Source organism: Myxocyprinus asiaticus, chromosome 33, assembly GCF_019703515.2.
Source record: "Myxocyprinus asiaticus isolate MX2 ecotype Aquarium Trade chromosome 33, UBuf_Myxa_2, whole genome shotgun sequence".
Taxonomy (NCBI): Eukaryota; Metazoa; Chordata; class Actinopteri; order Cypriniformes; family Catostomidae; genus Myxocyprinus; species Myxocyprinus asiaticus.
The window spans coordinates 14538520-14559555 of NC_059376.1; the positions used below are offsets into that span (position 1 = coordinate 14538520).

Consider the following 21036-nt stretch of genomic DNA (forward strand, 5'->3'; position numbering starts at 1 on the left):
TAAAATGTGGTTTCATATGTTTTCTTGTTTACTTAATACTGACAAATACTTTACTTTTAGCTTTACTTTTCTTTTTCATGAAGTAGTTCTTAGTTGTTGACAACCTGAGTTGATGTTCTTGATGTTAAAATCTAACTTATTTTTTTATATGATGTAAAATATTAACCATTATTCATTTGTGCTGGATATATGTCAAGAAAACAGTAGCCAATTTCACATTAAAATTGTATCATTCTGTTTTCTAAATGACATGCATGTAGTAGGGACTTTTAACATGTTTAACATTGCCATGACTGTGTAATAACAGACTGCAAATAATAATAATATAAAGCACATTTTTGACATATGGATATGTAGGGCCATTAATACAAACTCCCTTTTACTGTAATAATTAACAAACGCAATGTAAAACATTAAGTTCACATGATAAAGAAGCATTATCTGAGGAATTCTTGGAATATCTGCTGAAAAGATCATGTTGACAAATGTAATGTCAGCATATCAAACAACCACTGGATCACAGAAATAAACAAAATATGGAAAAATATTAAATATCAAATCAACAATAAAATATAAAGAATAAATGATTAAACAATATGAGGCATTCAAGATCTTTTTACATTGTTTGAAATTTTTTCAACATTAATTTTAAGAATCTGCTTGCTCTGTGTGGCTTACTCTGTAATTGACAGCTTATGGTGGACTCCACAGTCCACAGAGTTGATGTCCTTTACAATTATTCTCACACGATCTGTGTAATCACCATCAACTTCATGTGGGCTGTTTTTGCCACCATATTACCACATGTTGACCAAGGCTTGTTGTAATTATTACATCAAACAAACATGTTTTCGACTAACATAAATCTGATTGTTTAATGTAAATCTATTCTTTTGTCTGCATTTGAAGTAAAACTAGTTCATCTGTAAAAGACAGGAACGTGCACGTTGTTAAATGTATTGCGTAATTGTAGCGCGTATATGGCTCTAGAGAACGCGCCCCTCTGTCTTTTCTTCTGAACTGTGATTGGATGAACAGGGAAAGGAGCTGACAAATGATCTTTGGAAAGCGGAATAAACAGGACCAGCTGTCAGGGGTTTTGGTCATATGATGCGCTGTTTTTCATTGCCTCTGCAAAATTAAGGAAGAGTCCATTGAGTGGCTTAAACAGTGCTGTTATATTAACTGTCAATAAAAAAAAGATACATTTGTAAGACAGTTTAGCGAAGGACCGAAATTTTCTTCATCTTGCAAACCAGGTAAGAAATTATATTTATTTTCATTATTATTATTTTTATTTTTTGCAAGCAGGGACATGCAAAAGAGTGTTGGCATGAACTGCCTGAATGTCGATTTGTCGGATTGTTTTATTTAATTGTCGCGTGCACGATGGTTTTGTAAGGACGTGTAACCAATAACTATTATAAACTTGCCCAGTTTCAAAAATTCCCTTTTCAAAAGGAGACAGTCAGTAGAGTGTAAACTGCTCCTCATAGCTGCTTCTTTTCCTCAACGCTTTTAGTGCAGTGAAGCATCTAATATTAATGTAGCGCGAAGCACAAGCAAAGTCTCTTAAAGGAACAAGCTTCTGTTTAATGCCATGAAACGACGCCGAGGGCTGTCACACTATTTGCCATTTGCCTGTAACCAGTGTTTGCGTTTTATAAATATCTGTAGAAATTTCGGCACTCTTTTTCTCGACATTATTGCCAAAACTTGTAGTAGGTTTAGTTCAGAACATTAAGCTTCTGTATGCGATTCTTGCACTACACAGAATAGCAAATTGCAAAAACAGATAGTCCCGCCCTAGTTTCACGCCTTTGGTTGAGATTTGCAGAGGGCCGCCTCCCTCTTATACACGCGGGCCGCGGTGATTTTATTTTATTTTATTTTTATTTATTTTTTTGCTGCCACAAAGAAAAGATGTTTCTTTTTTGTAGTGATACGAGGTAGGAACATTTATACGTGGTATAAAAATAAATCACCAAAGCCACAAAAACATCACACTGGGGTTACATAAAAAATGCAAACTCAGGTTAAAGGGACAGTTCACCCAAAAATGAACATTTTCATCATTTACTCACCCTCATGCTATCCCAGATGCGTATGACTCTCTCCTGCTGAACACATAGCCGCTAGAACAATTTTAGAAGCATGCATTAACATTTGTTGAAATATTTCTACAAACTGATTAAGATTAATGACCATAAAATATCTAACATATTAACACAGAATACGACGGTTTTCAAATAACATTAATTGTCATCCATTTTTTCATGCATGCACTGTTTTGACAGCACTTTACTGGGTGGGCTGGAATGCAGCCACGGGGTGTTGCAGCACCCCTACTTCCCACTGCTATGGCTGAACATATACACTATATTGCCAAAAGTATTCGCTCACCCGTCCAAATAATTGAATTCAGGTGTTCCAATCACTTCCATGGCCACAGGTGTATAAAATGAAGCACCTAGGCATGCAGACTGCTTCTACAAACATTTGTGAAAGAATGGGCTGCTCTCAGGAGCTCAGTGAATTCCAGCGTGGTACTGTGATAGGATGCCACCTGTGCAACAAGTCCAGTCGTGAAATTTCCTCGCTACTAAATATTCCACAGTCAACTGTCAGTGGTATTATAACAAAGTGGAAGCGATTGGGAATGACAGCAACTCAGCCACGAAGTGGTAGGCCACGTAAAATGACAGAGCGGGGTCAGCGGATGCTGAGGCGCATAGTGCGCAGAGGTCGCCAACTTTCTGCAGAGTCAATTGCTACAGACCTCCAAAATTCACGTGGCCTTCAGATTAGCTCAAGAACAGTGGGTAGAGAGCTTCATGGAATGGGTTTCCATGGCCGAGCAGCTGCATCCAAGCCATACATCACCAAGTGCAATGCAAAGCATCGGATGCAGTGGTGTAAAGCACGCCGCCACTGGACTCTAGAGCAGTGGAGATGCGTTCTCTGGAGTGACGAATCACGCTTCTCCATCTGGCAATCTGATGGACGAGTCTGGGTTTGGTGGTTGCCAGGAGAACGGTACTTGTCTGACTGCATTGTGCCAGCTGTGAAGTTTGGTGGAGGAGGGATTATGATGTGGGGTTGTTTTTCAGGAGCTGGGCTTGGCCCCTTAGTTGAAGTGAAAGGAACTCTGAATGCTTCAGCATACCAAGAGATTTTGGACAATTCCATGCTCCCAACTTTGTGGGAACAGTTTGGGGATGGCCCCTTCCTGTTCCAACATGACTGCGCACCAGTGCACAAAGCAAGGTCCATAAAGACATGGATGAGCAAGTTTGGTGTTGAAGAACTTGATTGGCCTGCACAGAGTCCTGACCTCAACCCGATAGAGCACCTTTGGGATGAATTAGAGCGAAGACTGCGAGCCAGGCCTTCTCGTCCAACATCAGTGTCTGACCTCAAGAATGCGCTTCTGGAAGAATGGTCAAAGATTCCCATAAACACACTCCTAAACCTTGTGGAAAGCCTTCCCAGAAGAGTTGAAGCTGTTATAGCTGCAAAGGGTGGGCCGACGTCATATTAAACCCTATGGATTAAGAATGGGATGTCACTTAATTTCATATGCGTCTAAAGGCAGATGAGCGAATACTTTTGGCAATATAGTGTATCTGTAGGTCCATACAATGCAAGTGAATGTTGACCAGAACTTTGAAGCTTCAAAAAGCACACAAAGGCAGCAGAAAAGTAATCCATAAGACTCCAGTGGTTTAATCCATGTCTTTAGAAGAGATATGATGGGTGTGGGTGAGAAACAGATATTAAGTCAATGTTAAGTCATTTTTTCCCACAAAAAATAAAACAGGTTAATGAAATAAAAAAACAAAATATTGGTGAACTATTCCTTGAACTCTTTTAATTGTTGCTTATTGATTATGCCGTAAGTTTAGGCTTTTGACAGACTATTCATCAGCTGACACGGTAGAGAGATAAACAATGATTTGTGCGCAAAATGCAAGGTTGATTTTTAACCTACCAGATTCACCATGATGTTTGCTATATCTACATCCTGGAGTTTAAATCCTACCATAAATCTAAACAACCATCATGCATGACCCTAAACATACACTTTGTTTTGTAGGAACAATGATTGCAGCACTGCTGGAACAATATCGAGAGAGAATTCGGACTGAATTGGACAGAGTTGTGGATTTCTGGCTGAAATATTCCCATGATAAACAATACGGGTGAAACGATTCACATTTTTAATTAATGTCCTTAGTAGCTTTCCCTTCAAAATCTTCTAAATGTCTAATTGGATGTTGAAATATATCAATGGTGTGAGCCTGAATGATGAACATGCTGTACATATGGCGAAGCAATGGAATTGTTCTTAAAGAGCACCTATTATGGTTTTTAAACGTGCCTAATTTTGTTTTAAAGGTCTCATACAATAGATTTACATCCATCCAAGGTCAAAAAACATTTTAATTTGCTCATAATTTAAATTGCAGCATTACCTTTTTTTCCCAGTGTCAAAAACGACTCATTCAATGATCCGTCCTAAAGGATTCATTCTGAACTCCTCCTTTCAAAGAGCCTACTCTGCTCTGATTGGTCAAATGTCCCAGTCTGTTGTTATTGGTGTAGTGTGTGAGGGCGGGTCAAAGCTGTTCACGAGCAGCCAATGAAGACTAAATTACGTTGGTTAGTACAGGAAGTAAGTCTGGAATTGCTAACGACTCATTTCAGGTGTTCAGAATCGGTTCTTTCTTTTGGGAGTCAATAACTCCGTTTGTCGTGCACTTTGATTTTTGAAACTTTGCAGACTTTTTTACATTCACAAACATCTATATAACACACTACATGAAAGGTAATATTTGAAAAACCATAATAGGTGCTCTTTAAAGGGTCACAACACCCCATGTTTCAGCACAGTCGAGCACTCACCACATTTTTAAATGATGCACTCAAAGTGGGCGTTATCAGCAATGGAGTGGAGGGAGAAGGGGGAGTGAACTCAACAACAACTGTCTGATCCAGTCACTCAGCTTTATGCCAATAATGCAGTTAACCACATCAAAGATTCCCACAATTACTAGTAACAGAATGCACAATTAAAGTATACACTGTTTTGCAAGCTCACAATACATTACATAGAATCACACTGATCATTTTATATCTGTAATTTTTACGCAAATAAATGGCAAGCCATGGGGGAGCTTGCGTCACAGTACTATCAACTCTCTCAAATGGGGTGCTTGAGAGTTTGAAGCGCTGGGCATATGCATGGCAACGTCACACTGTCAAACTATGGAGTTATATGTGTGCCACAATTCTGCACAAGCAAAATTATATTTTGAGCGTGCAATATGATATTTTGCGTGCACAAAAATGTTCTGCGTGCGTAAAATTTGGAACACACACAAATGTTCTGCGCAGGCAAGATTATATTTTGAGTGCACAAAAAGGTATTTTGCACGCACATGAACTCAGTTTTGTAAAGCAATGTATCTCCTTGCAATTCATTTTGAGGGAACAAAAATACATTTTGTGCTTAAAGTTTATTTGAATGTGAATTTGAACAGAATTCTGAAACTTTGTTTTGTTTTGTGCTTGTGCAAGATCTCACTCGTTCTCTCCTCCTACCCACTCGGTGTGCACTCATAGCTTTGACTGCTTGTTTGCTCAACAAGGTCACAGCATTATATGTGCCAGAGTTTTAGCCAATCAGAGACGAGGTGGTAAATTTTGATTAGCTGGCAAGATTACAGATCATACTGCTAATCAAAAAAAAGAGGAAGAGTAGAAGGGGATAGTTTGTTTTCAAGAAAGGAAATGTGTAGTACACTATGACCACATGAAAGGAGTTGTTTTGTTGACAACTGTTTTTCTTTAACCTTTATGAAATATATATTTTTAGTCTGTACACTGCCAATAGGATTACTAGCTAGCTAACTATCTGGCTAGCTCTCTTAGTAAGGTCTATATTAGTATTTGGTTCTCTTGACAGTATTTGTTACCAAGTTACACTTAAGTAGTTACTAGCTTGGCCATGTTGGCTAGCACTTTCATCTGAAATGATAGTTGTTTATTCTCTCCCATGTGTAAAAGTCTTTAAGAGTAACATAATAGTGTAGTTTTGGGGGAACTTAATTTGACTTCTATCGATCCCACAGGATATTCTGAGAGATCAGTTTATTAAAATAAATATGATTACAGTCTACTATGGATCTGCAACAACTGAACCTTCTTCTTTTGTTATTATTCTATGAAATATTATTTCCTTTAATAAACATGTTATTTAGTCCACCTTCTTTAGCGTGTCCTCTCCCATTTGTTCGACAGCCTTGTGTATTATAAAAATAAAGGATTTTATGAATATTGCTTAAATTAACATTCTGTTCTTGATAATAGAAAAGCTGTTTATATTTGCATTTCAAAGCTGTGGGGCATCTTGACATGTTCAGTATGCTGTTTTTATTATGTTTATGCATTCTACCACAACCCTTATGGCAAAAATGATTAATAAGAAGAAACAGAAGAAAAATAAGCTAATTATGTCTCCTGTCATAGTTTGGGGTAAATTCAGTGTAAAGTGTATTGAACCTCAATTGTTTGAGACTGCAAAAAGTTTTTAAAAATAGAAAAACTCCTTAGCATTGCATGATCCCAGGCTACTGTATTTTGAAAAACTTACATTACAGTAAGTTAAGCCTTACAAGATTCCTGGGATGTCTATAATCCACAGGGTAAATATCTTTTGTAATGTTAACTACATAAAGTATATAAAGTGTGTACGGAAAATGGAGCATTGTGGCTGTTCTGCAACATTTACACTGAGATGTTCATGGTTGCTGTAACTACCTCAAATGTGCAATCACAGAGCGCTTGTGTGCAGCTTCTAATAGTCAGTCCTGACGTAGGAGGTGGGACTTGTTTGAATATGGGTGGAAAAGCAAGCGAACACTCTAAAGTTCCGAGATCACACAGAGCACATACGAGGAGAGAGAGCGAGTGAGATCTTGTGCTCACAATAAATGTATTATGCTTTGCAAAAAGATACATTACTTTACAAAACTGAGTTCAAGCACATGCAAAATAACTTTTTGTCCACCCAAAATATAATTTTGCTTGCGCAGAATTTTTGCACCCATATAATTCCATATCAAACCAGTGGTAAAGGCCACGCCTTCTCTTGAATAATATCAAGAACACCCATGACGTAGAGGCACTGAAATTCAATGGAAAATGAAACCATCTACATCACAACTTATGATGCGGACTCTGATTATTTCAAACTGAAAGACAAAAATAGCCTGATAGATCCCTAAATTAACCCTTTTCCACTTGAAATTAAAAATAACGAATGTTGACATTCTCTCCCCTTGTGTGCAAGACATATATAAACTCAGCAAAAAAAGAAACGTCCCTTTTTCAGGACACTGTATTTTTAAGATAATTTAGTAAAAATACAAATAACTTTACAGATCTTTATTGTAAAGGGTTTAAACAATGTTTTCCATGCTTGTTCAATGAACCATAAACAATTAATGAACATGCACCTGTGGAACGGTCATTAAGACACTAACAGCTTACAGACGGTAGGCAATTAAGGTCACAGTTATAAAAACTTAGGACACTAAAGAGCTCTGCTCATCTGCGTGAATGTGCCTTTAGGCATGGAGGCATGAGGACTGCAGATGTGGCCAGGGCAATAAATTGCAATGTCTGTACTGTGAGACGCCTAAGACCGCGCTACAGGGAGACAGGAAGGACAGCTGATGGTCCTCGCAGTGGCAGATCACGTGTAACAACACCTGCATAGGATCGGTACATTCGAATAATCACACCTGCGGGACAGGTACAGGATGGCAACAACAACTGCCTGAGTTACACCAGGAGTGCACAATCCCTCCATCAGACTGTCCGCAATAGGCTGAGAGAGGCTGGACTGAGGGCTTGTAGGCCTGTTGTAAGGCAGGTCCTTACCAGACATCACCGGCAACAACATCGCCTATGGGCACAAACCCACCTTCGCTGGACCAGACAGGACTGGCAAAAAGTGCTCTTCACTGACGAGTCATGGTTTTGTCTCACCAGGGGTGATGGTCAGACTCATGTTTATCATCGAAGGAATGAGCATTACACCGAGGCCTGTACTCTGGAGCGGGATCGATTTGGAGGTGGAGGGTCCGTCATGGTATGGGGCGGTGTGTCACAGCATCATCGGACTGAGCTTGTTGTCATTGCAGGCAATCTCAACGCTGTGCGTTACAGGGAAGACATCCTCCTCCCTCATGTGGTACACTTCCTGCAGGCTCATCCTGATATGACCCTCCAGCATGACAATGCCACCAGCCATACTGCTCGTTCTGTGCATGATTTCCTGCAAGACAGGAATGTCGGTGTTCTGCCATGGCCAGCGAAGAGCCCGGATCTCAATCCCATTGAGCACATCTGGGACCTGTTGGATCGGAGGGTGAGGGCTAGGGCCATTCCCTCCAGAAATGTCCAGGAACTTGCAAGTGCCTTGGTGGAAGAGTGGGGTAACATCTCACAGCAAGAATCTGGTGCAGTCCATGAGGAGGAGATGCACTGCAGTACTTAATGCAGCTGGTGGCCACACCAGATACTGACTGTTACTTTTGATTTTGACCCCCTCTTTGTTCAGGGACACATTATTCCATTTCTGTTTGTCACATGTCTGTGAAACTTGTTCAGTTTATGTCTTAGTTGTTGAATCTTTTTATGTTCATACAAATATTTACACATGTTAAGTTTTCTGAAAATAAAAGCAGTTGAAAGTGAGTTTATATATACTTAACATCTCAAAAAATGTGTTCGCTCAAAAGTATTGTTTCTAAATAAATAAAAGTGCCTGATTATGTTGAATTGAACAATTACAAGAGTCAGACAAATTGTTTTTAAGGCACATCTGACAGAACATGAATACTGTAGTTCTGCCATGATGACAACCTCTGAATACTGTGCTACATTGCTAAGAACACAAATTTTAAAAATTCATATTAGACATGAATGTGCATTTATTTGACACGTGTATTGAATATTATGCACGTTTTAAATGTTTATTTAATTTCATTGACTTTAGTGGGTTTTTTAACTGCCTTGGAAAAGACGGGGAGGTCTATGATGAGCTGAAATATGTGTGGTTACAGGGAAGACAGGTTAGTACTTTTTACAGTTTATCATCAGCCACAGACCGTTTATCAGTTGTTATTCACGAAAGCAATGTTACATTTGAGATGGTGTCTGATGATAAAATAAATCAGTAACTGATCCTCAAGGTATGGATGTACAGCAGATTGTATCGCACAATGGAGAGATTTCGTAGACCTGAGATTCTCGAGGCTGCTAAATCAGGTCTGTATTTAAATTATCTTTGTTACTTATGCATTAAAAGGGCCAAATAAATTGCATGAATTTCACTGTATCTGAAGAGCACCATAACTTAAAATGGATTTTACCTGAACTTTTATTTGTCAAAAATGTTTTAAGGATTATATGCTAACATTGGATCTTGCAACTCATAAATCACACAGTAAGATATGCAGAGACCCTTTTACACCAGAGAGTTTTACATTTCAGGTGGGGTATTTCTGCAAAAGTTTGCTCGAGTTCAGGCTTCCAGCGGTCCGGGGAAATGTGCATTCTGTCTGACAAGGGATGGACGAGCTGTGAAGGTTCAAAGGACGATTTTCAGCGAGTGTTTTTATGTTATGGCCATGGATGAACTATCCAGGATTACACAAGACAAAGAGATGCAGGTAAAACTATAGTCAATATTTCAAAGTACCTAATTTGGCAAGAATTAATGTGAAATAATCTGTATAGAATTAACTATCACTAATGTGCCAGGTAGGTTGTACTTTGTCTGAGAATGATCAAAAAGTGACTAGTTTTTAATGACTATGCTAAAATAATAATATACTGTATATATACAGTTGTGCTCAATTTGCATAACCTGGCAGAAATTGTGACATTTTGACATTGATTTTGGAAATATGACCGATCATGCAAAAAATATTACTACTATTATTAAAATACTTTTATTTAAGGTTAGTGATCATTTGAAGCTATTTATTATCACATAGTTGTTTGGCTCCTTTTTAAATCATAATGATAACAGAAATCACCCAAATGGCCCTGATCAAAAGTTTATATACCCTTGAATGTTTGGCCGTGTTACAGACAAACAAGGTGACACACACAGTTTTAAATGGAAATTAAAGGTTAATTTCCCACACCTGTGGCTTTTTAAATTGCAATTAGTGTCCATGTATAAATAGTCAATGAGTTTGTTAGCTCTCACGTGGATGCACTGAGCACTTTGGATATCTTTTTATATCCTTTTCCAGCTTTATAAAGTTCCATTACCTTGTTACACAGGTCTTTTGACAGTTCTTTTGTGCTACCCATGGGTCAGTATCTAGCCTGCTCAGTGCATCCACGTGAGAGCTAACAGACTCATTGACTATTTATACACAGACACTAAGTGCAATTTAAAAAGCCACAGGTGTGGGAAATTAACCTTTAATTGCCATTTAAACCTGTGTGTGTCATCTTGTGTGTCTGTAACAAGGCCAAACATTCAAGGGTATGTAAACTTTTGATCAGGGACTTTTGGATGATTTCTGTTATCATTATAATTTAAAAAGGAGCTAAACAACTATGTGATAATAAATGGCTTCATATGATCACTATCCTTAAATAAAAGACAGTTTTTTACATGATCAGTCATATTTTCAAAATCAATGCCAAAATTTCACAATTTCTGCCAGGGTATGCAAACTTTTGAGCACAAATGTGTGTGTGTATGTGTGTGTGTGTGTGTGTGTGTGTGTGTATATATATATATATATATATATATATATATATATATATATATATATATATATATATATATATATATATATATATATAATATATTGTGTGTGTGTCTTCACACCTCTGATTTATATTTCCAGTTTAGTTTATATTTTTGCTTCTTAATTGTCAATGATTGCATAGTCAGGTGTCAGACAGTAAGGGTTTTGTCATGTTGGATTTCTCCACAGGCAGATGCGGAGAGCATGATGGATCAGTTGGTGCACTGGGTCCGTATCGATTCATCAGGTCTCGGTCGTCCTCAGCTTTCTGGTGATCTGCCTGTCAACAGCATGGCAGTTCCCATGATGCTCCTGTGCCTGGTGGATCAGCTGACAGAAGGCAGAACCGAGGTTGCGGAGAAGTACAAAGAGTTGAGCGACTGGTGTGTGGAGCAGATACTACAGCATATACAGGTGAGCAAATACTTTGTGCTCATTGTAAGCAAGCATGAATTACGTGAAACTTTCTATGCAATCACTAAGCTTAATCAAACTGAACATGATAGAAAAAGTAATAGAAATTCTGAAGTGGTGATAACAACAAATCATCCATCACTTTTATAAATGTCTTTCTTCTCAGAGAGATGGGAAAGCCATTTTGGAAAATGTCACATTGGATGGAAAGGAATTACCTGGCTGTCAAGGGCGAGTGCAGAACCCTGGTAACTGATTATTACAAAATCAAATGAAGCCTTAACTGCACACCTACACTATGGAGCCCCTTAGAGGACAGGGTAGGATTTTTGTTTCTGAAATATTTTTGCTGGCCCTCAAATAAATAAGTTTTGAGTGCCCTCGCAATTGTTTGCTTTCCCCGCAAAATTCTATGTGAAAACCGTAGTAATATTACAGGAAAATGAAAACTATTGTTATGAAACTCATAATTTTGTGGTTACAGGTGCATCTCAATAAATTAGAATGTCGTGGAAAAGTTCATTTATTTCAGTAATTCAACTCAAATTGTGAAACTCGTGTATTAAATAAATTCAGTGCACACAGACTGAAGTAGTTTAAGTCTTTGGTTCTTTTAATTGTGATGATTTTGACTCACATTTAACAAAAACCCACCAATTCACTATCTCAAAAAATTAGAATACATCATAAGACCAATAAAAAAAAATTTTTTAGTGAATTGTTGGCCTTCTGGAAAGTATGTTCATTTACTGTATATGTACTCAATACTTGGTAGGGGCTCCTTTTGCTTTAATTACTGCCTCAATTCAGCGTTGCATGGAGGTGATCAGTTTGTGGCACTGCTGAGGTGGTATGGAAGCCCAGGTTTCTTTGACAGTGGCCTTCAGCTCATCTGCATTTTTTGGTCTCTTGTTTCTCATTTTCCTCTTGACAATACCCCATAGATTCTCTATGGGGTTCAGGTCTGGTGAGTTTGCTGGCCAGTCAAGCACACCAACACCATGGTCATTTAACCAACTTTTGGTGCGTTTGGCAGTGTGGGCAGGTGCCAAATCCTGCTGGAAAATGAAATCAGCATCTTTAAAAAGCTGGTCAGCAGAAGGAAGCATGAAGTGCTCCAAAATTTCTTGGTAAACGGGTGCAGTGACTTTGGTTTTCAAAAAACACAATGGACCAACACCAGCAGATGACATTGCACCCCAAATCATCACAGACTGTGGAAACTTAACACTGGACTTCAAGCAACTTGGGCTATGAGCTTCTCCACCCTTCCTCCAGACTCTAGGACCTTGGTTTCCAAATGAAATACGAAACTTGCTCTCATCTGAAAAGAGGACTTTGGACCACTGGGCAACAGTCCAGTTCTTCTTCTCCTTAGCCCAGGTAAGACGCCACTGACGTTGTCTGTGGTTCAGGAGTGGCATAACAAGAGGAATACGACAACTGTAGCCAAATTCCTTGACACGTCTGTGTGTGGTGGCTCTTGATGCCTTGACCCCAGCCTCAGTCCATTCCTTGTGAAGTTCACCCAAATTCTTGAATCGATTTTGCTTGACAATCATAAGGCTACGGTTCTCTTGGTTGGTTGTGCATCTTTTTCTTCAACACTTTTTCCTTCCACTCAACTTTCTGTTAACATGCTTGGATACAGCACTCTGTGAACAGCCAGCTTCTTTGGCAATGAATGTTTGTGGCTTACCCTCCTTGTGAAGGGTGTCAATGATTGTCTTCTGGACAACTGTCAGATCAGCAGTCTTCCCCATGATTGTGTAGCCTAGTGAACCAAACTGAGAGACCATTTTGAAGGCTCAGGAAACCTTTGCAGGTGTTTTGAGTTGATTAGCTGATGGCATGTCACCATATTCTAATTTTTTGAGATAGTGAATTGGTGGGTTTTTGTTAAATGTGAGCCAAAATCATCACAATTAAAAGAACCAAAGACTTAAACTACTTCAGTCTGTGTGCATTGAATTTATTTAATACACAAGTTTCACAATTTGAGTTGAATTACTGAAATAAATGAACTTTTCCACGACATTCTAATTTATTGAGATGCACCTGTACTATGGTTTTACTACAAATATGGAGTAAAACCACAGTAACCACAAGATTAACCATGGTTAATCTATAGTAAAAGTAAAAAAACAAACAAACAAAAAACATGGTTACTACAGTTATGGTTACTACAGTATTACTATATTAAAACCAAGGTAAATTTATTACGTGGGAACACAAAACTATAAAATAGTAACTATGTAGTAACCATGTTTTTTTGGTGGAAACCATGATTTTGCTATAGTATTGTAGACTGCATGTAGACTGAAAATCTTGTTTTTACTATATTAATATTGTAGTAACCATGACCGTAGTAGGCTAACCATGTTCTTTTTCTAGGGGAAACCATGGTTATTAAATTAAAAGTAACCATGTTTTTTTGTTGCCGGAAACTGTGGTTTTAATACAGTAAACTTTATCCATATAGTAACCATGGTTTTACTATAGATTAACCATGGTTAATCTTGGGGTTACTATAGTTTTTACCACAAATACCATGGTTAAACTATTTGTAGTAAAACCATATTAATCACAAATTAATGATTTTTATTACCATAGTTTTCACTTTCCTGTATTTGTTACTATGGTTTCACCATGAATATTATGGTTCAAATATGATTACTGTAGTAAAAACATGGTAAATTTATTGTGTGAGAATGCAAAACTATTGCTAGGGAACACAAACTATTGTAAGGGCACACAAAAGTATTTCAGAAAAAAACATGCCCTCTATTCCCGACATGCCCTCTAAGGGGCTTCGTACTATACATACAGAGATTATACTTTATGGACCTGCCGGTGGGTCCACAAGGGGGTGCTATATAGTGAAAAAAGTTTACGTTAAAAACGTTAAAGTCCCCAGATACATTAGTCAGACATATGAGGTATCATTTGAAAGCTTAGAAACTGAACTTTCATAGAATACCATCACTTTTGCATTTATGTTACATAAAACAACAAAATGAGACCTGAAAACATTTGTCACAAATTAGCACCCCCTAGAGGTAATGGGGTAGTAATACTAGTTTAATGTAAAAGTCTTTCACATAGGACATAAATAGACAAGTCATATATCAAATGGAAGCTCTCATTCTCAAGAATGTGACTACAGTTTATTTTGTTGCCCTAATACCATGATTCGAAAGATTTTCAAAAGAACCACAAAGTTAATTATGTAAGACATCAAATACTAATGGCTCTTTTATGTGCTGCTCATTGCTGCTGAAAGCCCCAAGTAGCCAAAAACTTTATATCTGCTCTTACTTAAGACAGGTTTTTTTTTTTTTTTTTAAAAAGAGCTATTTTTTTTACTTGTCTGTGAGCTTGCTTGGCTGAATAATCCAATGTTATATCTTAGATGTCCAGAACAAAATATGCCATCCAGCAGGAAAAGCATGCTAAACAAATAAAAATATTTTATCAACTATTGATGATAAAAATTTAAATATCACAAAAGGGAGAATTTCAGCTTTCTTATGACACCTAGATAGAGCTTCTAGTCCACTCAGAGGCCAAGATATTCAATAAAACAAGGGTGGTGCATGAACTGAAAATTAGACTGAATGTCTATGGATGAGCACATCTGTGAGGGCTGAAATGTGTTACAGTGCCACCTACATTTCAGATCTGTATATTGTGATGGAATGAAATAGAGGAAAAAATACTTTTGTACTACTTTATTTTTATTTTTTTTATGAGCCCAAAAATGCACTGGAGTTTAAGGGAAACTGATCAGATTTTTTTTTGGAAATCTCACTTAAGGTCATGCTTTGGAAGCTGGCTGGTTTTTGCTCCAGTATGCGCATACAAAAGGAGACGCGCAACTTGAGAAGACTGCAGTGGAAAAGTTCATGGAGGTTCCGTTCCACACTGGATGGGACAAACAACATGGAGGCCTTTTCTACTTCCTGGATGTAGATGGACATTGTCCGACTCAGGTTAGATTACATCTGTTTTATTGTCATTAAGGGTGTCAAATGGACAAATATTTTGATGTAGAAGCTACTTCTAAAATAATTCAAAAAACGTGTAACGAATGTGTATTTTTAATTGTGACTTGACTTAATAAATGTCTTTATTGTATACACAGTTAGAATGGAATATGAAGTTGTGGTGGCCTCACTGTGAAGCTCTGATCGCATACCTGATGGCCTACAGTCACAGCAGAAAGCCCATGCTAATGGACCGATTCAAGCAGATCTATGACTACACTTTCTGTCACGTAAGATGTATTCTGTGTTTGAGACACCAAACAATACTTTTGAACTGTTACATCTCATATGTGAATGTAGCAGCAACATTTCCATTGTTGTTTTTGATCACAAATGTTGTATGCTTAATGATTTAGTGTTCTGGAGTACTTTAAATATGTCTATAGCCTTCAGGTTACGATCAGTTTCAGTATTTGTAAACCTACAGTAAATGAGATGAATGTCACTATAAGTTGAGATTCCACACGCAGTTTATCCTTTGCTTTAGTTTTCTGATGAGGAACATGGTGAGTGGTTTGGATATCTGAGCCGTCAGGGAGAAGTTGTGTTGGACTTCAAAGGAGGACCCTTCAAAGGTAGTAGCTACAGAAAATGGCTTTCACCACAACAAAGCTTCACATAGTTTATTATTGTGTGATCGTTCATGGCCAATATTAATCTGTAATTAATTGACCAGTCATTCTCCAGCTCCAATAAATGCTTGGCTAATTATGATGTACACTAATTTTGATTGACATTCTGGAAATAATGTATATTTGAATAATCTGATGTGTTTAGGGTTCTTCCATGTTCCACGGTGTCTCTACATGTGCGAGAAGCTTCTGGATGGTCTTCTTCAGGAACAGGGTTCTTGAACTTTACTGTTTATTGATATTTCACAGCTATGCACTGCATAGCTCAGACTTCATGAAATTTAATGGAAGTCCTTCTGTTTAATTGGTCAGTTTGCACAAAACGCAATGATTGTGGAATTTTAAATATCAATCGATATTTATAGATTGGTTTATCACTTCCATTTCACCAAATGTTATTTTAGTCAAGATTACAGCTGCTCTGAATGGAAACTGTTGAAAACTTCCATTTAATTCAAACCCCTGTCTGAAAAAGGGGTTTGAATTACGTTCAAGTGTTCGATTCGGAGCAGATTTTTGTTAAAACTTCAAATACGGGTTCATGTTTTGTCTCTCTAAATCAGTTTTGATATTTCTTTTTAAGTACTATGATTTTAAAAGCAATTAATCAAAGATGTGAAAAGGGACCAGAGTTTTTTTTTTTTTTTTTAAAGCAGCAATTGAGAATGTAAAAAAGAAAAGGGAATATATAGTTGAAGGATTAAATGTATTACTATTTGACAAGTTAATCTTTCACCACATGGCTTTCAACTAATTGGCTTCAAGTGAACCCCCCATACAGTTTCACATGGGTACTTTTGATTCAAACAACAGCAATGATTTTAATAGTCCAAAAACAAAAAAACAAAAGTGACTTTAAACCACTCAGATGAACACTGTGCTGATCTTTTCAAAGCACCTCATTTTTTTTTTCTGTTGCTAGCTATGTTACAGACTAAAACTCATGTAAACACACATTCCAACCACTTATAAAACGTCTGTAACATCACATATGAAATCTATTTTAGAAATGCTCTTTTTATTTTGTGCTTTTATTGCAATTGCTCAGTTTTATCAGTATAAATGTAAAATGTACAAGAAATATAAAACAATGTATTAAGTATTGATGTGTGCGTCCATGATCATTGATGGTAACCTAGTACTGCACTTTTGTTATTTAGCTGGTGCTTTATGGATAGTTGACTATAGTCCACATCAAAAACATTAGCTCTACTCTGTCGCAACCTAAGGTGTGCAGTTTCTTTCTTAATGGCACGCTGGTGTTACGAATCTCCGCAACTCAACACTCTACTACCTGAAATCAAACCTGCAACCTTTATATGTATCAGTCCAGATTGTGAACTGCTGAGCTGCCTTATTTAAAATTTGCCCCAGTGAAACAGATCAACAATGTGACCACACAGACAGCTTCCTAAAACAATTCTAAACTTTTATTTTCTAACAAGAGTGGAAAGAAACAAAGGCAACATTGAAATAAAAAGGTTTATACACAAACTCCCGACAATGCGTGTCGGCAATAGCAATAATAATTAATAATAATAATAGAATTATTAGAACCCCAGCAACAAAATATGGAGATAAAGTGAGGTTTTGTACAGTTCTGTGGAGAGGGAATGGGGTACATAGCAAATCGCTTAACAAAAGAGACAACAGAAGCGCTGAAAGAAAATGACAATTAATAAAGCAAAACTCAGAGGAGGAAAAGAGAAAGGACTATGCAGTAACCTATCTTAGGAAAGTAGCACCAGAACGTAAATGCCTTTGTTTTTTCCATCACGCTTTCAAAATATTGTACTAGTTTATTCACAATGTCGAGTCTCCCTGAACAAAACACGAGACTCAGTACAAAAGAATACAAGTATTATCATGGCAGTAATGCCAATCTCCTGTTAAACGTCCCCTTTCTCAGGTTGTCAAATGTGTGTGTGTGTGTGTGTGTATACCTGGACAAGTCGTATTTTGCAGCACACGGCATTTGACTGTGATAAGCATAGTTTGGTACACAAACTGTTACAACAGACAACTTCACAGACACAGGGCAAATCTCATTTTATCCCTATTCTAAGAGAACAGAGATTTGCGCCCTGCACAAGTGCACCATTCAATATTATGGGTGTAAAGAGAGGCAAAGAAAAAAAAACACATGGAGGAGTGCAGTTTAGTATGAAGGTGGGAGCCCCATTTGATAGGTTGAAGAGGAGAGTTAATGTTTGAGCTTATTAAATAGGGAGGATGAGTCGGATGCCCTGCATTTATCTGTTTGTGGTTCTCCTATTATCCACCATCTGCCCCTCAACAGCTTCAGGACACCATCACAATATCTGCAAGAGAGAAGAGGGAGTGTTTGTTTCTGATCATCATCATTTGATCAAGTTTTCACAAGCAAAACGTGGTTAAGCTTGGCAACAGTGTGAAGAATAAAATAAAATTGTAGTGAACCATTTTAAACAAAGACTTTAGGACCAAGCAGAAGCTTCAGCCAACAAATGTGCAAGTGGTAATCCTACTATGGCTAGCGCTCGCTTATCTGCCTTTGAGCAAATCAATTAAGACAACATTACATCACCTAATTAATTATCATGAGCCAAGGTTTGTCATTTGTCCCACCACTTTTCATATGGGTTGAGAGAGGATGGAGTACCTCTGTGTGGATCTGTAGGGATGTGTGATTGACAGGTCTTGTTTTCTTGCATTCTGAAGCCTCTGTGGATTTCGGCTCGCCATCAATTTTCTGGCTCTTTCTCTTCCTTTTGGAGTCCTTTGACTTGCTGCCACGACCTGAGCTTCTCTGCTCCTGCAATTCAATCTGCCGCACATACAAACACAAAATGAGTCAAATTGGATTATGGAGGGGCCCATACAAGGGCAGCAATATATATTGCTGCTGTTTTTAGTGACGATATAATGGCAATATATATGTATATACACTACTGGTCAAAAGTTTAGGTTCACTTTTTTTTCTTTATTATTATTATTATTATATATATATATATATATAATCTTTTTTTTTTTTTTTCACATTTTAGAATAATAGTAAAGTCGTCATAACTATGGAATAACAGAAATGGAAATATGGGAATTATGTTGTCACTAAAAAAATCAAAAATAAATCAAAACAATGTTATATTTTAGCATCTTCAAAGTAGTCACCCATTGCCTAGAATTTGCAGAAATGTACTCTTGGCATTTTCTCAATCAACTTTGAGGTATCACCCTGGGATGCTTTTTAAAAAGTATTGGATTTCCCATCTATGCGGGGCACTATGCTCCTGTCTATGCTTTTCTTTATTAGTCGGTCCAAATCATCCATTAAAAAAATAAATAAATAAAATTACATAAAATTTTAGTTTTGTAATGAAATAAATTGATATGTTGGCACAATTATATTTTTGTCTACAAAACTCATTTCAAACATTTAAGCATGAGCCTTTATCAAAAGATTTTTAAGAGCAAGAGAAACATTTCGGTCAAGTGACCCCAAACTTTTGAACGGCAGTGTAAGTCAGAAGTTTACATACACCTTAGCCAAATAAATGTAAACTACATTTTTCACAATTCCTGACATTCAATCCTAGAAAACATTCCCTGTCTTAGATCAGTTAGGATCACTACTGTATTTTAAGAATGTGAAATATCAGAATAATAATAGAGATAATTATTTATTTCAGCTTTTATTTATTTCATCACATTCCCAGTGGGTCAGAAGTTTACATACACTTTGTTAGTATTTGGTAGCATTGCCTTTAAATTGTTTAACTTGGGTCAAACGTTTTGGGTAGCCTTCCACAAGCTTCTCACAATAAGTTGCTGGAATTTTGGCCCATTCCTCCAGACAGAACTGGTGTAACTGAGTTCTCACACGCTTTTTCAGTTCTGCCCACAAATTTTCTATCGGACTGTGGTCAGGGCTTTGTGATGGCCACTCCAATACCTTGACTTTTCAGGTATGCTTGGGGTCATTGTCCATTTGGAAGACCCATTTGCGACCGAGCTTTAACTTCCTGGCTGATGTCTTGAGATTTTGCTTCAATTTATCCACATAATTTTCCTTCCTCATGATATCATCTATTTTGTGAAGTGCACCAGTCCCTCCTTCAGCAAAGCACCCCCACAACATGATGCTGCCACCCCCATGCTTCACGGTTGGGATGGTGTTCTTGGGCTTGCAAGCTTCACCCTTTTTCCTCCAAACATAACGATGGTCATTATGGCCAAACAGTTCAAATTTTGTTTCATCAGACCAGAGGACATTTCTCCAAATAGTAAGATCTTTGTCCCCATGTGCACTTGCAAACTGTAGTCTGGCTTTTTTATGGCAGTTTTGGAGCAGTAGCTTCTTCCTTGCTGAGCAGACTTTCAGGTTATGTCGATATAGGACTCGTTTAACTGTGGATATTGATACTTGTCTACCGGTTTCCTCCAGCATCTTCACAAGGTCTTTTGCTGTTGTTCTGGGATTGATTTGCATTTTACGCACCAAACTACGTTCATCTCTAGGAGGCAGAATGCATCTGCTTCCTGAGCAGTGATGATGGCTGCGTGGTCCCATGGTGTTTATACTTGTGTACTATTTGCAGATGAACGTGGTACCTTCAAGCCTTTGGAAATTGCTCCCAAGGATGAACCAGACTTGTTGAGGTCCACGATTTTTTTTCTGAGGTCTTGGCTAATTTCTTTTGATTTTCCCATGATGTCAAGCAAAGATGCACTGAGTTTGAATGTAGGCCTCAAAATACACCCACAGGTACACCTCCAATTGACACCAATTAGCCTATCAGAAGCTAATTGCTAAAGGCTTGACATAATTTTCTGGAATTTTCCAAGCTGCTTAAAGGCATAGTTAACTTAGTGTATGTAGTAAACTTCTAAACCAATGGAATTGTGATATAGTCAATTAAAAGTGAAACAATCTGTCTGTAAACAATTGTTGTAAAAATTACTCATGTCATGCACAAAGTAGATGTCCTAAACGACTTGCAAAACTATAGTTTGCTAATATGAAATCTATGGAGTGGTTATAAAGTGAGTTTGACAACCTAAGTGTATGTAAACTTCTGACTTCAACTGTAGATAGATAGATAGATATTCTGATTTAAATAT

At 37.5% G+C, this 21036-nt stretch overlaps 2 protein-coding genes across 3 annotated transcripts in view; one reads left to right on the forward strand and one right to left on the reverse strand.

Annotated features, from left to right (window-relative positions):
• The first annotated feature begins 1094 nt into the window (after nucleotides 1-1094).
• Nucleotides 1095-17038, forward strand: renbp (renin binding protein). The gene is made up of 11 exons (XM_051669892.1): nucleotides 1095-1259; nucleotides 4097-4202; nucleotides 9068-9143; nucleotides 9264-9339; nucleotides 9565-9743; nucleotides 11034-11258; nucleotides 11425-11506; nucleotides 15075-15250; nucleotides 15403-15534; nucleotides 15792-15879; nucleotides 16082-17038. The coding sequence occupies exons 2-11, from the start codon at nucleotides 4102-4104 to the stop codon at nucleotides 16156-16158; spliced, it is 1212 nt and encodes a 403-aa protein (XP_051525852.1). The 5' UTR covers nucleotides 1095-1259; nucleotides 4097-4101; the 3' UTR covers nucleotides 16159-17038.
• Nucleotides 17039-17351: 313 nt separating this feature from the next.
• Nucleotides 17352-21036, reverse strand: part of LOC127424523 (lysine-specific demethylase 5C-like) — a 39131-nt gene continuing 35446 nt past the window's right edge. For both annotated transcript variants that reach the window (XM_051669833.1, XM_051669835.1), the window contains 2 exons: nucleotides 18578-18742; nucleotides 17352-18257 (listed from right to left, as the gene is read on the reverse strand). In XM_051669833.1, coding sequence (XP_051525793.1) covers nucleotides 18249-18257; nucleotides 18578-18742 — 174 coding nt within the window. In that variant the 3' untranslated portion in view covers nucleotides 17352-18248. The remainder of the gene's footprint in view (nucleotides 18258-18577; nucleotides 18743-21036) is intronic.

Bases quoted from the DNA above. Each gene is read 5' to 3' on its own strand.
- renbp (XM_051669892.1), top strand. From the start codon at position 4,102: ATGATTGCAGCACTGCTGGAACAATATCGAGAGAGAATTCGGACTGAA. The intron at 9,340-9,564 runs GTCTGTATTTAA...TTTACATTTCAG, and splicing joins TCTCGAGGCTGCTAAATCAG to GTGGGGTATTTCTGCAAAAG. The intron at 15,251-15,402 runs GTTAGATTACAT...TTGTATACACAG, and splicing joins ATGGACATTGTCCGACTCAG to TTAGAATGGAATATGAAGTT.